General features: G+C 34.3%; 1 protein-coding gene across 3 annotated transcripts in view; it reads left to right on the top strand.

The window, feature by feature from the left end:
* Positions 1–16,516, top strand: part of Dlg5 (Discs large 5) — a 117,522-nt gene that overhangs the window by 84,042 nt on the left and 16,964 nt on the right. For all 3 annotated transcript variants that reach the window (XR_011334988.1, XM_069840578.1, XM_069840579.1), the window contains 6 exons: positions 1,605–1,769; positions 5,713–5,837; positions 9,137–9,368; positions 10,425–10,663; positions 12,174–12,403; positions 14,716–14,935. Coding sequence is in view for 2 of the 3 variants with exons in the window: in XM_069840578.1 (XP_069696679.1) it covers positions 1,605–1,769; positions 5,713–5,837; positions 9,137–9,368; positions 10,425–10,663; positions 12,174–12,403; positions 14,716–14,935 (1,211 nt within the window). In the remaining variant the exon portion in view is untranslated. The remainder of the gene's footprint in view (positions 1–1,604; positions 1,770–5,712; positions 5,838–9,136; positions 9,369–10,424; positions 10,664–12,173; positions 12,404–14,715; positions 14,936–16,516) is intronic.

Below are 16,516 nucleotides of genomic sequence, written 5' to 3'. Positions count from 1 at the left end.
GATGGTGACAGGATTTTTTCTCGTTGCCAAACTTTCAGAACGGCCCTGAGGTTCACTCAGCCTCCTATAAAATTGAGTACCGGGTCTTTCCCGGGGGTAAAAGGCGGTCAGAGCGTGTTGCCGACCACACAACCTCATTCTAGTGCCGAGGTCATGGAAAGCATGGGGCTCTACCTCCATGCCCCCCCCCCCCAAGTGCCTTCATGGCATGTTACGGGGATACCTTTACCTTTTTTTTTTTTTTTTTTTTTTTTACATAATTGACAAAAACAGAGTATAATGCAGGATAGCATAACAAACGGGCGTGTATTATCAGAATTTCGCTGTATATTAGTTATTGTGCGTTATTTGACAAGTACTATAATATTGAATTATGTAATTTTTTTTACTTGGTCATTTAACGACGCTGTATAGACTACAAAATTATTTAACGTTGATGGGATTGGTGATAGCGAGATGGTATTTGGCGAGATGAGGCCGAGGATTCGTCATAGATTACCTGACATTTCCCTTACAGTTGGGAAAAACCTCGGAAAAAACCCAACCAGGTAATCAGCCCAAGCGGGAATTGAACCTGCATCCGAGCGCAAGTCCGAATCGGCAGGCAAGCACCTTAGCTACGCTGGTGGCTTATTATGTAATAAGATCTGAAGAACTGTGACACGATAATAATGAAGCAATGGAATATTACGAATATTATGAAAGTGTCTGGGTTTTGATAAAATCTATTCCAGATACATTTTATCAAACTTCAGCCCTTTCTGGTAAGGAATTGTCAGCTGAACTACAGCTTTGTTCTTACGTGTATATTTTATGTTAGCTTACTGGTGTATCAGCCAGCTACTACCCCAACCATCATCTTGCTTGATGGTGAAGATTTTCATGAAATATTATTGACCTTGCAAAAAGCAAGTTACTCTGCCATGTGTCCTCTGCTGTTAATTTCTGATAATGTCGTATTTGATTAGTAACAACATAACTAAATCACACAACAATTCAACCTACGAAGAATACATCATAAAGACCAATCAGAATTACAGCAACTTAAAAACGGACATGAAAATCCTACACATTGAAGTAAAAAAAAAAAAAACAAACTCGGTACTCTAAAACAATACTAAATTTATAGACACACAAAAACACAACCTAAACACGACACATCATCACTCAATTGCATTTCAGAATACACACTTTTTTCGATACAACATTACTAGTCATGAACACACCCCACCCACCATAACAGGAAACCAGAAGATAGTGTGAGAACTCACTAGAAATCAGATGATGATCGAAATTACATCGAAATTAGTCAGTAAGGTAAAATAAGATCAATGTTCGTCCATCTACGACTTATTTACAGAGTATATTAACTATTTTAGTGATATTTCTATGACTGGCAGGTAGCTTATCCTTTCTCACATTTTGTACAAAATGATTGTGTGTGTTGTTTAATATTTAATTCTTAATACCGATGGCTTTTCTCTCAGTTGTAAAGTGAAGCATAAATTATATAGTTGCATCATATAACAATTCTAATGAAATTTGGTTTGAACATTGTGTTTCTCAGATGACAAATAATACAAGACTGCTTCCTGTGTTTTCAGGAGTCCAGACGATCCTAGTAAATCGCCTGTCCATGATCAGCGGCTTCTCTTTATTGAGACTAGAAAATGTAGCAACCTTGGTATAAGTTTAGTTGGTGGAAATGCTGTAGGCATATTTGTTCATAGTGTTCAGCCAGATTCCTTGGCTTACAACTCAGGACTAAGGTAAATATTATTTTTAGTGAAATTAAGTTAGAAAATGCTGTAATAAATGTACCATCATTTATAGCTCAGAAAATGTTCATTTGTTACCCGATGATTTTCGGAATATATGGATTAAATTTGTGTATTTAAAGTCTGTTTTTGTTATATCTGCGGTAATCTGACATACCAAATTATATACAAATTTATACCTAGCATTTTGATGCAGTGATGTACAGTTATCAGAAATGCTTCCCTGCTTGGCATATGGTTGAATGAATTTAAAGTATGTTTAGTTGATCCTCCAGTATGAATTTAAATTCTGTGATCGTAAGGCCTCATTCATAATGTCAACTTAAGGGAAGTTAGTAGTTCTTGCATGCAAAATAATGGTAAAAATAACCTATCTTCAAGTAGTCATAAATATAATACTATTTATCAGAGCTCTTTCATTTTTTAGTGTGGTATGTATACGCATTAAGCTTTAAAATAAAAAGAATGGTTACTCTAGAGTAAATATTTCCCCTTAAAATAATTTTTGAATTTGAACATAATTTTTTTTTATAAATTCACTACATGCGTGTGATTAGGTGCACTCTATTCACTTAGTATAGCACACATTGAATTGAAATTTTAGCCATTTACTGCTCATAGATACTAAAACACACCCTAGCAAAATTATTAATATATCTGCAATATTATGGGCATAGGGCAGTGGTCGTCAACACTCGCTGAAATGTGCAACGGGTACGCGGTGCCGTCCCATGTGCATCGTCGTGCAACAGGGAGAGATAGAGAGCATACCCGCTAGCAGCTATGGAGTGCACCCTAGTGCATTGCGTTTTCCGCGGGTAAGGGAGACTAGCCCCAGCGTGCTCTGTGCTGACGGCCCCTGGCATAGGGCTTTGACAGTGAGAACTGGTATAAGCCATATGCCCATAATAGTTCTGAAAGACATTTATTTACTGGACTTGAACCAAACATGATTTTCAAAAGTCCTGGTCCGTAGGTCCATTACTAAGTGGATAAATTAAAAAAAAACTCCAGATGCGTTGGACCCAGGTAAAAGGACAACAACATAGTAAGCTTATTATGGATAAACATCTCAATCACTTACCGCAGAAATTCTACATCTGATCAGAACAAAACTCAGAATAATAGCATGTCTCATTTTCTGGACACTGCTTCTTGAGAAAATATCTGCATAAAATGAGCAATCTCAAAGGGTACCCTACATGCAGGTTATCTTCAGATATGAAGCTTTGACTTTCAGAAGGTATAATTTTCTGGAATCTGATTCAGCAGGATAACTCCTTGAGAAAAACCTTGTAAAAGGAGTACAATATCTCATCTAGCGAAGTAACTTATCATGCCCCCAAGTTAAATTTGCGTCCCGTGAATGCAAGAGATGAGTGCTAGTAATTTTAATATTGCTCTAGTTGTTAGTATACAACCTACAGTTTCGTCTGTGAGTGAGGTCATGTTACAAGAGATAATGCAATGAGTGAGGTAATATATACAGAGCATATCAAAAGTCCGGTAACACTTTCAATATTTTATTACACAAAAACTACTAATGATAGCACTTTCAAACACACGTCAGTTTAAAGTCAAACTCTTAAAGTTATTCAGCCGCTTAATTTTCAGCGACGAAGCGACATTCCATACAAGTGGGAAAATTAACAAGCACAACTGTCGTGTTTGGGGTACACAGAAACCTCACACAATCATTGAACATGAGCGTGATTCACCAAAGGTGAATGTTTTCTGCACGTTGTCACAACGAAAACTGTATGGACCTTTCTTCTTCATTGAGGCTACTGTGACTGGACATTCATATCTGGATTATGTTGGAGCAATGGTTGGTGCCTCAACTTAGACAAGATCTCAATGACGATTTCATCTTTCACCAAGATGGGGCTCCGCCACATTTCCACAATGCAGTTTGTGCCTACCTGAATACGGAGATGTCTGATTGTTGGATGGGACGTGCTGGAGTAAGGGACAGATGTTTCATGACATGGCCACCAAGGTCACCCAATATAACTGCATGTGACTTTTTTCTATGGGGGTAACTGAAGGACTGTGTGTTTGTACCGCCTTTGCCACGTGATTTAAAGGAACTAAAAACCAGAATTCGAGAAGCTGCCGCCACGGTCACAGAGGATATGTTGAAAAGGGTATGGGAAGAGTTTGATTATCGTTTGGACATCTGCCGAGTCACTCGTGGTTCACACATTGAATCTCTGTAAGATGTAAACAGAACTTTGAGAGTTTGACTTTAAACTGACGTGTGTTTGAAAGTGCTATCATTAGTAGTTTTTGTGTAATAAAATATTGAAAGTGTTACCGGACTTTTATATCCCCTATATAATGTATGTAAGAAATACGTGCATAATATTAACACTTTCAGCACCTCCTATACACGTGTATTCACCACTATCTGATACAACTCACTGGCACGAATAGTAAACACCTCTCTATCAGCTTAGTATTTACTCATAGGTCACAAAGGTCAGAGGCAGAGGGAACAGGGATTCACATTATTTCCGGACGCAGATTTAACTTGGGTGCGTAGTACTCATATTTACAAAGGAATAAGGATGTAGGAGAATAATACAATAAACCTTAGGGCTGCAGTGTTAGAGATTTGCAGAGACCACCATGCTTATTTTAATCTGTTTAATTAATATTTTTATTAATTATTTAGACTTGAATATTATAGAGCGTGACATTGAAGATGTTAATGAGATTTATAAAATCGTTAAGTATTATTTATAAAAGTTTTCTTTATTTCTACAGTGAAAATGTATTGTTTTAATATTATTAAACTATATAAATAAGGGACAGATTCCTCTAAAAAGACTAAAATACCGCCAAATTCTTTAAGTTTCAAGACCCTAACTAATACTACCTAAGTTAAAAATAATTTATGTCTAAAATAATAGGGTATCTAATCCTAGTTTAAAATAAAAGATTTTATAGCGTCAAATCACAACAAAGTCATAATAGATATTAAGATAAATAATCCAGTCAACTGAAAGAAAAGTGATGCAGTAATGGAAGACCAAGAATCAAAAGTAAGTACAGGATAAACCTGTCGTATTTTCTCGAGTATTTCTCTGCGTTTAAAGATAACTAGCACTTCAAAACCCTGATTGCAATATGAGAATGAACGTCCAAATTCCAAGATCCACTATTTATTTTCTTTGCAATAACAAAGAAACTTGTTTTTGCAGTTGATTTCATCAGTCACAGAATTTGAATTTGCACTGAAGGATCAGCTAAACATGTCATGAATTTATTTCAATTCATTTATTGTAGTCCATAGATCTTACATCATCATCGAAGCTTTTAAGACGTGGAAAGAAGTCAAAAGTTATAATTTTATTTAAGTTAGTTATTTAATGACCTGTTTATAAATATTTTAGTGGTTTACACTGCTACCACTCTTACCACTGCCATTATTACTGTCAATATATAAATGACTTCTTTTAACAATTTAATACTAATATTAACATGATATAATGTTTTGCATATTATCACACAAATTACAGAAATTGCTATAATTTTTAGAATAATCGTTTCTTATATTATATTTTTTATGTATTCAGAATGGAACTTGTATTTTAATTATTATTTAGCCATTACCGTATATATTGGAATACTCTGCACATATTTTTTCCGGAATTTAGCAAAGGAAAACTGGGGTGCGCGCATTATTTGAAACACAAATTGCAGCTAATTTTATTTTTTATTCTTTTTTTTTTAATTATTATTTTCTCTGCTAAAATCAGGATGCACGGATTATTCGATGACACAGAGTATTTGTGTATATAAAGAATTATTTTAATAATATGATGATCCTAACGACACTTGCGATAGTATTTTTGGAGATTCATAATATCGTGTGTACTAGCTATTGATCTTAAATAAAATGTTACAGGAATTTTACAATGTCTTTCAGAACTGGTGATCAAATATTAGAGTACAATGGAACAGATTTGCGACATGCCACTGCAGAAGAGGCAGCTTATGAGCTTGCAAAACCTGCTGACAAAGTAACTGTGCTGGCACAATACAATATAGACCGTAAGTGATTTAATTTCATTTCTTTTCATCTATTAAACCTACAAGATTCTCATTTTTCAGATGATGCATAAGGAGTTCATGCCTACTCTTTTTTTTGCAGACGTGCTTATATGTACTATTTCTCTTGTAAACTTCATTATTATGATTTTGTCTTACTGCAGTGATCTTTATTAAAAAGTAACATATTTTAATTACATATTGGGAAATATATGCAGAACCCATATTTATATCCAACTTTTGATCCATTTATTACACATAAATAACATTACATGAGAGGATCAATTTAGAATGAAACAGTAGTACAGTCATTAGGATTACTTAAAATTTAACATAAGCACCAGCATTTGCTGCATATTTTTCTAGTCATGGCTGAACTTTCTATATTTTCCTTACAAACATATCGTTTGGCACTCGACCACACTCCTCTCAAATTACTGCTTCTAAAGTAATTACATCCCGATGTTTCCTGGCGTATACTTTCCTTTAAGGTATCCCTACAGAAAAAAGTCCAACGGTGTTAAATCTGGGCTTCTTGCAGGCCTACTTGACATTCCCATGGCACCTGGTGACCCATTTAGGAAATGCATTGGTAAGCCATTTCCGTGTTATCATCAGTGCACTGAAAATTAAATTAAATTAAAGCTTCATTTGTGCTGCAAATGGTAAAATGGAACACAGTACATTTTAGCGGTAGAATGGGTCACTTAATCTGACTGTTTACTACAGTGCAATAAGAAGTTCGATATAAATATGGGTTGTGTCCTGTGTGTGTGTGTGTGTGTGTGTGGTTTTTTTTTTTTTTTTTTTTTTACACCAGCATTATAAACAGTCTGTTGATGTCTTGATGCTCAGAATCGTTTATAATACTGCACTTTATGTAGGATTACTGTGATTTGAGAAGCTAAAATACAGACACATTAGTAACTTATGTAATAGTAGTAGTTCGTGTTTAGCATGTGTGTTATTATTACTGCTATTATTATTATTATTATTATTATTATCTTCTTCTTCTTCTTTTTCTTCTTCTTCTGCCTGACAAGTGTTAGGCCACAAGGCCTGTTACGGTCTCACATAAAATTAAATTTTCACTTCATCTCTTACCAGGACAACCCACAGATCTTTGGCCATGTGGTACATAATCATAAATTGTCTTTGAGAGTCTATTATTACTCATTCTTTCCAAATGATGTTTCCAATTAGACTGATATTGAGCAATGTAATCTAAAACTGGTTGAGTTTTTAGTTCCTTTCAAATTTCACAATAATGTAATATTATAATAATAATAATAATAATAATAATAATAATAATAATAATAATAATAATAATTATTATTATTATTATTATTATTATTATTATTATTATTATTATTATTATTATTATTACTACTACTACTACTACTACTGCTACTGCTAATTGATGTAAGTTAAGTATCCCTTTGTTAATTAATTAATTAAATTAATCAATTCATTTACCTCTGACTGAGGTTCTGGCTGATATGTACGTCTATTATCAGGCAGTAAATCGCACTTTATGATATGGGTCAGAGAAAGAACAATAAAATTGTTGGTATACATCTGAAGTCTGATTATTATAATATGTTACTAGCCAGTGATGTATGCAATGGAGGGGGAAATGAACTGGCCATCCTAGCCCATTATCTTCTAGCTTAGTTGCCCCATGAGTGATGCCTTATTAGTGTCACAAGGTTCAAACCTGTCATCGAACAGTTGACTAAAACCCTAGATCATATATGTAACAGATATGTCAGGCTTATAGGCTTTGAGGTTAACAGCTTTTGTCAGGTTTACTACGCTGCCATCTAGTTGTTACATAAGGAGTCACGTCATAATTCCCATTTGAATTGCATTAGCGACTGTGCTGCCATCTCGTGTTCGTTTACGCCGGACGGGTGGCGATCCTGGTGGTTGTTCTTTTCAAAGTGCTGCCGATTTTAACGTAGCGAGGAGTTATCTGTTACATATATGATCTAGGCTAAAACTAAACAACAAAAGAAAGAAAAGAACAAAATCGATTAATTAATAAAATGCTCAGAACATTGGATTTCCTGCATTTGTTTTCTAATATGACTGTAAACGCCTGTGATGTTATTAACACTGAAATTCCAATTCTGAAGAGATATGCTGCCAAACAATCATGTTTAGTTACTAGTCTGAAGATGTCTCTGCTGTTCTTATTGAAGAATTAAGAATCAAATTTTTATTTATTCATTTTTTTAATTTCACATTAAGATTTATTTTAATCAACTTTTTTATTAATTAATATTCTCCATTTATAATTTTTTATTAATAATTTTGCTGAATAATATGAAACCTCAGAACGAAGTCTTTGTTGAATTGTTTTTTTGCCTGAAAGTCTGTATTTTCATTTCCTTCCAATTCACAGAGAGACGATAGGCCTGTCTATTTGTTTTTGTGGAAACTTAATTTTGATATAGATTTCTCTCACTCTCTTATCTTCTGATGTTAACGAAAGAATAGCCTGAATTGCAGATTTTGAATCACTTTGATAAATTAATTTATTCTGTAAATTAATTGTTGTAGACTGGTATTAATAGCTTCTAATGTGTTGTTCTAGTATTGTAGTGTGTAGAGTGTTCTAATTTAAGGTAATAGCAAAAACCAGATCAGAATAAATACCTACAGAGATCCATCTATTTTCCCTTGTTGTGCCACACTGTTTCTTTTTCCACATGTACGTTTTCGAAATGTCTACATGTTCATCATACATTGAATATGTAACCATTGAAAAACACAACACAATGTAAGAGAATAAACTGAACTTGCTCTCAATTGATTCACTGCACAGCTAACACATGGAGTGATCAGTTTGCCAACTCCTGCAGATGCAAGCTGCAGCAGCAGTAGTAAGGGGGGGGGGGACCTGCCATTTTGGCTGACAAACACTGGGAACGTTCACTGGGACTCACTGTACAATAACTCCACTCTATTTAAAGGACTATAATCTTTAACTCTGTGTCCAACATTATTTATGTCAGAGCATCTCCAGTCCAGATCATATGCTTTTTTTACTGAGCATTAACTCTTGCAATGAAATATAACAAATATAAACTATTTCAGAGTATACTGTTATTCTAGGGTATTTCATCTATGGGTATTTAGCTATAAATTCTTTCAAAATGTATATCGTGTTTAGAAAGAGATCTTGACAGTCTTTGTGTTAAGGTATTGTTGTGACTGTTATTAACAGAGCTTTAGCGCTAATTTCTCTTTTTAGTTTGGTGATTATTACTATTAAAGTGACTGTATATTTTTTGTAGGATATAATGAAGTTAAAGATAAACCAGGTGATAGCTTTTATATACGCACCATGTTCGATCGTGTTGGAGAACTGGGTGACTCATTGCAACTTCGATTTCGCAAAGATGATGTCCTTTATGTTGATAATACCATGTTCAATGGAGTGCCTGGTCATTGGAGAGCCTGGATTGTGGATGAAGATGGTCAAGACGGTCATCGGCAGCAGTGTGGGATTATACCCAGCAAGTATAAGTAAGTGATTTTTAATAATGTTATAAATAAATAAATGTGTTGGGTGACAAACCATATTCATATAATAGTGAAGTATGGCAGATAAAAAAGATCACATAAAAAATGTTATTAACTACAGAAGTACTGTAGACTTTGAGAAGATTAGCTGGGAAATCTACCCAAGAGATCGCACACGAAATGATAGAATAAACAATAATAATGGATGTTACATACACAATAGTTAGTGACCTCAAAATAAAACAGTGTGTATGGCTATGTGTAAGGGATGAGTGGTGACAGATTAGTGAAGCAAATCCTAATTTGGATACTTTAAGGGAAAAGACACGAGAAGAGATGGGAGAGAGAGGGAGAGAGATACTACTGGAAGAACAGAGGAGCAACAGGAATAAGTAGCTGTTAGGAATTAGAATACTTCATAGTCAAATTCTCAACACACAGATCAATTTCAGAACACACACACTATTTGACACAACTCTTCAGCACACGAACGCAACCACACAACAGGCAGCGAAGTTGAGATAGCGCCGAGATCTAGTAGGCTCTGAGGATGGTGTCAAGTAACACCGAAACAGCTGTAAGCCACACATGCTTACATAATTAACACGAGTAAGATCACCATTTAATCAATTATTTACTTCATAAGAACATTATAAACAGAACATTGATCATGAAGACTATGTATACAATGTAAGAAACGGAAGTTTATCTGATTAGGATGCACAATAAGCTATTTCATTTGTGTATATATTTTTAATGATAGTCAAAGGAAATGAAATGTGTAGCCTACATGAATATAGTTACTGATTACATGATGAACAAAATTTTTACAAAACGCGTAAATTGTATGACGAGAAAGTATGTGCCATCTTCATGATACCATTTATTTAATCAAAGTAATACATTAAATATTTTAAAGTATGCAAATTAATATACAAAGATACCAAGTACAACTGCTTTATCAGGCTTTCTTCCCCTCCCCTTTCCTACCACTTTCTGTTACCAAGAATCCATCCCATATTATTTCCCCGTGTTTTGATTTAGGCATCTGTTTGGCAGGGTGGAAGAAGAGTTACTACTGCGTCGCAGTTTAGGCGACTTGGAAGCTGATGCAAGGCGTGGCTCCACATCAGCAAGACGGAGTTTTTTTCGTCGTAAAAAACACCAACGAAGCTCCTCTCGCGATTCTAAGGAATTAGCAAGCTTTTCCAATATCAACCTTGGTTGGTATAGTGACTCTGGAACTCTGAATGAGGAAGTGGCTCTTTGTTCATATCAGCGTGTCGAACGTCTTGACTGTAAGTACTTTTTGTATACCATATTATCATTTTAGTAAATGTGGTTATTGAGAACAACTGGACCATTAATTGTATTACTATTTGTGTGTATATGCGTGAGCATCATAAAATCTGTAAGGGGTATATACGTCACTATAATTATCTCCAGCATCTTCAGATATGTGAATACAATATCAATACATTTTAGATATTGTATTCATAAGTCTGAAGACGCCATAGGACGAAAATGTTTACATGTAAACTAGCTTCATTAAAGCAGTAATATGTTAAACATTATATTTTAATATTATTACACTGTGTCCCGAGAAATAAGTGCTAATTTGAAGTATAAATAATGGTTTTATAACATAACTTTTTGTATAACTTGATGTAAAAACTCTCCAAGTTTCGGAGAATGGACAGTGCAACTCGATGTGTGCGCCTCGAGCTAAAAGTACTCATCCTTCTGCCAAGTTCAATGATTGAGTTGTTTGGACTTTTTCCATTGCTAATTTTAAAAAATTGCAGCACAATATTTCGAAGAGTAGATCTCTCTTCGTCATCAGGTGAAAACCTACTGTGTGGATCGTTACAACGTTGTGGTACAATTTTTTAAAATTAGCAATGGAAAAAGTCCAAACAACTCAACCATTGAACTATTCACCGTTGCTCTCCCCGTCCCTTCATTCAGATCAATACTTTTGCCAAGTGTTCCATAACATACTTGTGCATTTATAATGCATTGTCTCGATTTTTCCAAAGTGTTAACTGTATCATCTGAAAGTTAGAATTTATAAAACAGTTATATTACTGGTTGTTCTTTATGGTTGTGAAACTTGGATTCTCACTTCGAGAGAGGAACATAGGTTAAGGTGTTTGAGAATAAGGTTCTTAGGAAAATATTTTGGACTAAGAGGGATGAAGTTACAGGAGAATGGAGAAAGTTACACAACACAGAACTGCACGCATTGTATTCTTCACCTGACATAATTAGGAACATTAAATCCAGATGTTTGAGATGGGCAGGGCATATAGCATGTATGGGCGAATCCAGAAATGTATATAGAGTGTTAGTTGGGAGGCCAGAGGGGAAAAAGACCTTTGGGGAGGCCAAGACGTAGATGAGAGGATAATATTAAAATGGATTTGAGGAAGGTGGGATATTATGATAGAGACTGGATTAATCTTGCACAGGATAGGGACCGATGGCGGGTTTATGTGAGGGTGGCAATGAACCTGTGGGTTCCTTAAAAGCCATTTCTAAGTAATAAAAGGAAAGATAAATGAGTTTTCTCACCAATATGCTTATGTAAGTAATTAAAACGATTACGAATATGAAATTTATGTAGGCCTATGTCTGGACACAGCGAGAATCAATTAAATTTTTATTTCAAATAAATCTGTTCTTCAGGTTTATGCTTTGCTTCATTGAGTTCTTGGTTACATAATATTTCAGATTAAAATAATTGCTGAAACTATTTTATGTTTGAATAAACGGTTTTTTAATAATTTCTTTTATTACTTGAATTAGATCCAGTCTTCAGGCCAGTTTTGATAGTTGGACCTTTGGCTGACTGTGTCATGGAGAAGCTGATCCAGGATTTTCCTGACAAGTTCACCCGTTGCCTTCCTGAGGTTATGCACTGTCCATTGAATATGATGGAAAAGGGCATATCAGAAAACAGCATTGTTGACTTCCGTAAGAAAGGCAGTAATTTCGAGTGTACGACAGTTTTAGCTGTGAAAGAGTACTGTGATAAGGTAACCATTTTTTATCATTTTGAATAATATGTAATACATATTTCGTTTGTATTATATATATCTTTATTGTGCCTACATCAGCACCATTTTAACTTCAAGAGCAGAAGTTCAGTTACTGCATTATGCAGTGAATGAACATTCATATGCCAGATCGCGCCTTCACACCTGTACTAATGTATATCTTGCAAGATATAATGGTAGACGTAGGGAATAAATCTCAAAATTGGTATCTGTCCACCAGAGCCAAGACATCTGGTATGCCTAATCTGCGTAATTGAAATTATAAAAATTAGATTGCTCACTTCAACATCACACTCTCATAGTAATAAATCATTTTTAATGAAACTGAATGCACAGTATTTGAAGGTGACCCTTATATGTGCTGCAGAGTAGTTCCATGGCATCTAACTTAAGACTGTATGGAGGATCATTTTTGGAATGATTTCCTGGAATTTGTGTGCTATGTTCTGGAATCACCCATTTCCATGGAGGAATTTCGTTCACAACTGGAGTTTTAGCAATGAGTGTGTCTGTGATATAGATTTGTAGTTCTTTTTTTATTTTATAGAAATTACACAGGATATCATCTGACAGTTTGAAGAACATCTGAGATCTGGATGAGGCTTCCAATTTTAAATGTATTTTTAGATCCATTTGTAATATATAGTGTCTGATTGGTTGAATATTACATTCAATTTCTAGGGCAACAGTTGATGTAGTTTTTGGTACTCCTAGGCATAATCTTAAGGCTGAGTTTTGAAGAACAGAAATTTTTCGTAGATGAGTTGCTGATGCTCCTCCCCATATTTTACATCCATAGGTCAATTTTGATCGTATATAAGCATTATAAACAGACACATTGTTGTGATATCTGATCCCCATTTCTTATTAGCTATGATCTTCAAGAGATTTAATCGTGGTAGACACTGCGAAGCAACATTGGTTAAATGTGTTTTCCATAAAAGTTTTTCATCAAAAATTAATCCTAGGATCTTAGGAGTTGGATTATACTGAATTTCTTGATTATTCAAATAAATGTGAGGTTTATAGTTTTTTAAGCTATATCTTCTTGTGAAGACAGTATATTCAGGTTTTGATTGTGAGATAGATTCCATTTGGATGCCCAATTACTGATATTATTTACAGCTGTTTGTATAACTCTTAATGATTCGTTTGGATCAAGAATCAAAAGATTTGGTTTCTAACTTGCAAAGATGTGGTATTATGTGATATATTTTGCTGTCCATATGCAGACATTGCAGTAATATGGAGAATACCCTTCATTAGATCATTTTGACCCAGTTTCATCAACAGGGGACAGTTTTAACTCTAGATTTGACTAAAATTCAGTTTCATCAACAAAAGTTAGTTTTAACCTACTTTCAGTTGGGTTAAATGTTTAACTCGGAGCTAAAAACAGAATGGCTGCTGTAAATGTTTTTGACACAGAATTACTCTATCTAAATAATATGTTAAATGATGTTCCTAACATAGAAAGACCTCTGGGAAATAGTTTTCAAAATCTACCCGAGGAATAATTTTTAAGGACATATAGATTGTCGAAAGCCATGATCAGTAAGATTGTCGATGAAATGCACAAGAGGTTAGAATACACAACAGAGAGGAACAGACCTCTCTCTCCTATGCTGCAGGTACTATTAACATTAAGATATTCTGCTACACACACTAGAATAATACGAAATATAGAGACACACAAAAACACATCCAAATGAAATTCTCAACACACAACTCAATTTCAGAACACACACACTCTTTGACTCCACATTACACTACACAAACACACCCCCACAGGAAAAACAAACAAAAGGTGCCAAGACAAGCAACAACCAGTTCTGAAGATGGCAGATAACAGGCTGAAACATGTTAATGAGGTAATGTAAAATTTAACACGAGAAAGACATAATATGTTTTCCAAAGTAAAATTTTAACCTGAAGTTAATAAACTCAGGATTAATATTTAATCCCTGCTGATGAAACCAGGTATTTGAACAGCAGAGAAAAAGGTGAGCTGACTGTTGTTTTAAGGTAGAACACTGTTTGAAGATTATTGAATATAGCAGAGAAATGTTAACAAAAAAGTAACAAACAAAGCAGTAAAATATAAATAATAGGATAATCAAATTTTGTCCTTAAAAATGTTAAATCATTTTTATGTTTCAAAATAACTATTTCGACTTTATTTTCAGTTTAAATTTAAATCTTAACTTAAAAAATTTAGCATTTACAGAATATTGGAAGTATGAATATATCCCAAAAGATCAATCACATATTATGAATACTATTAATTTCAGAATTGCCACTGCATATTGGACATCAGTTTAGCTTCAGTCGAAAGGCTCCACCGTCACCAAATTTATCCCATTGTGCTGCTGATCAAGTTCAAGTCAACTAAACAGATTAAAGAAGTAAAGGACACCCGCTACCCTGCAGAGAAAGTCTCAGCTAAAGCAGCCAAAGAAATGTATGAACATGCCTCAAAATTGGAATCGGAATATCGACAATATATTTCAGGTAACAGTTGTTAACATTTTGAAACTATTGTATAGTATACCATTGGCCTTTTCTGTCAACTTTCAATAGCAGAGATCTGGTCTTAAAATCCCAGCGAGTCCTAATGTAATTTCCGACTTTGTGGTGAGCGAAGACAACATTTGAGCGGAATTCCCCCAGTCCTCAGAATATTCATATGTCTCTGCTCTCATTCCTCCTTTCTCTATTCATCGTCATTCTTTGTGCATTGTAAATCCATATCCACATGGTACATCACTGGCAACAGTTTTTATACACTGGTGTTCACATTCTGGGAAGTCGGTGGTAGTCAGAGAAGTTAAATTTGATAATGGAAAGTCATGGATATCGTTCTAATTCTTGAAAAGTCGGGGAAATTTACCCAGTGATGAAACTTGAGGGCACAATTTTATGCTCTAACCTATCATAACCCAGGTTATAGTAGCACTTGTTTTTTCAGGTGTACAATGCAAGTACACCAGTCATTGAACCAAAATGTAAGACTGAAGCAGGTCTAAGGCACAGTTCTAATTATGGTCCAAGATTATATTATAATGATTTTATAAAGAGGAATCCTAAATTAAAATTATTAAACAATACATTATTAAAAAAACAAGTGCTTGAACTATATCTAAAATTATAATCATGTAAATTCTTATTCTTTTTTTTTTTTTCTGTCACTTTAACAATGTTGTATTCTTAATCTAGTATGTTTATGTATTAGGCTATGGTACCATTTTGTTTTTTGGTTTTGTTTTTTTTCTTATTCTTTTTAAACTTCATGTGTAATTACATTTAACAGGTTTAATCAGATTATTATTAGTATTATTATTATTATTATTATTATTTTATTTATTATTATTTTATTATTATTGTTTTTTCTTCTATCCAGTTTTCATTATTGGTCACATCCGACCTCAAGCATCTTGCTTTTTCGGGTGTGGCCCAGTTACTTTGTATTTATACAATAATTTGTAATATGTAGACTATTTGACTTTGAGATTTGTAATCAATTTCGAATTTTGAAGAATATTCATATACGAGTATTACAATAGTATTGTAAAATCTTTGTTCATTCATTCATTCATTTCATTCATTTATTTTATTCCATAGATCTTACATGAGCAATGAAGCTTTAAGATGTGGAACATGTCAACATTTTACAATATTACAATTACAATTTTTACAAATTTTTATACTTTTACAATTTAGTAATTTTCTACAATTTTTACAATTTTGTACAATTTTTTACATTTTTTTTACATTTTTTTACATTTTGGCGAGATGTAGTGAGATGAGATGAGGTCCGAGGATTCGCCAAAATATTACCCGGCATTTGCCTTTTCGGTGGGGGAAACCTCGGAAAAACCCAACCAGGTAATCAAATCAAAGGGGGTAATCAAATCAAAGGGGTTGATGTCAAGGACTCGCCATAGACCATCCGGCTTCAGTCCCACGGCTGGGGAAAACCTCCGAAGAAACCAAAGTCCAAAGGGGGGTCCAACCCAAGCCCGAACGCAGCTCCGGATCAGCAGCCCAGCGAGTCTGTCGACTGACCAACATCGATGGCTCTACTAAAAGTAT

This window comes from Periplaneta americana, chromosome 11, assembly GCF_040183065.1.
Source record: "Periplaneta americana isolate PAMFEO1 chromosome 11, P.americana_PAMFEO1_priV1, whole genome shotgun sequence".
In the NCBI taxonomy this organism is placed as follows: domain Eukaryota; kingdom Metazoa; phylum Arthropoda; class Insecta; order Blattodea; family Blattidae; genus Periplaneta; species Periplaneta americana.
This window is presented reverse-complemented; position numbering and strand designations above follow the sequence as displayed.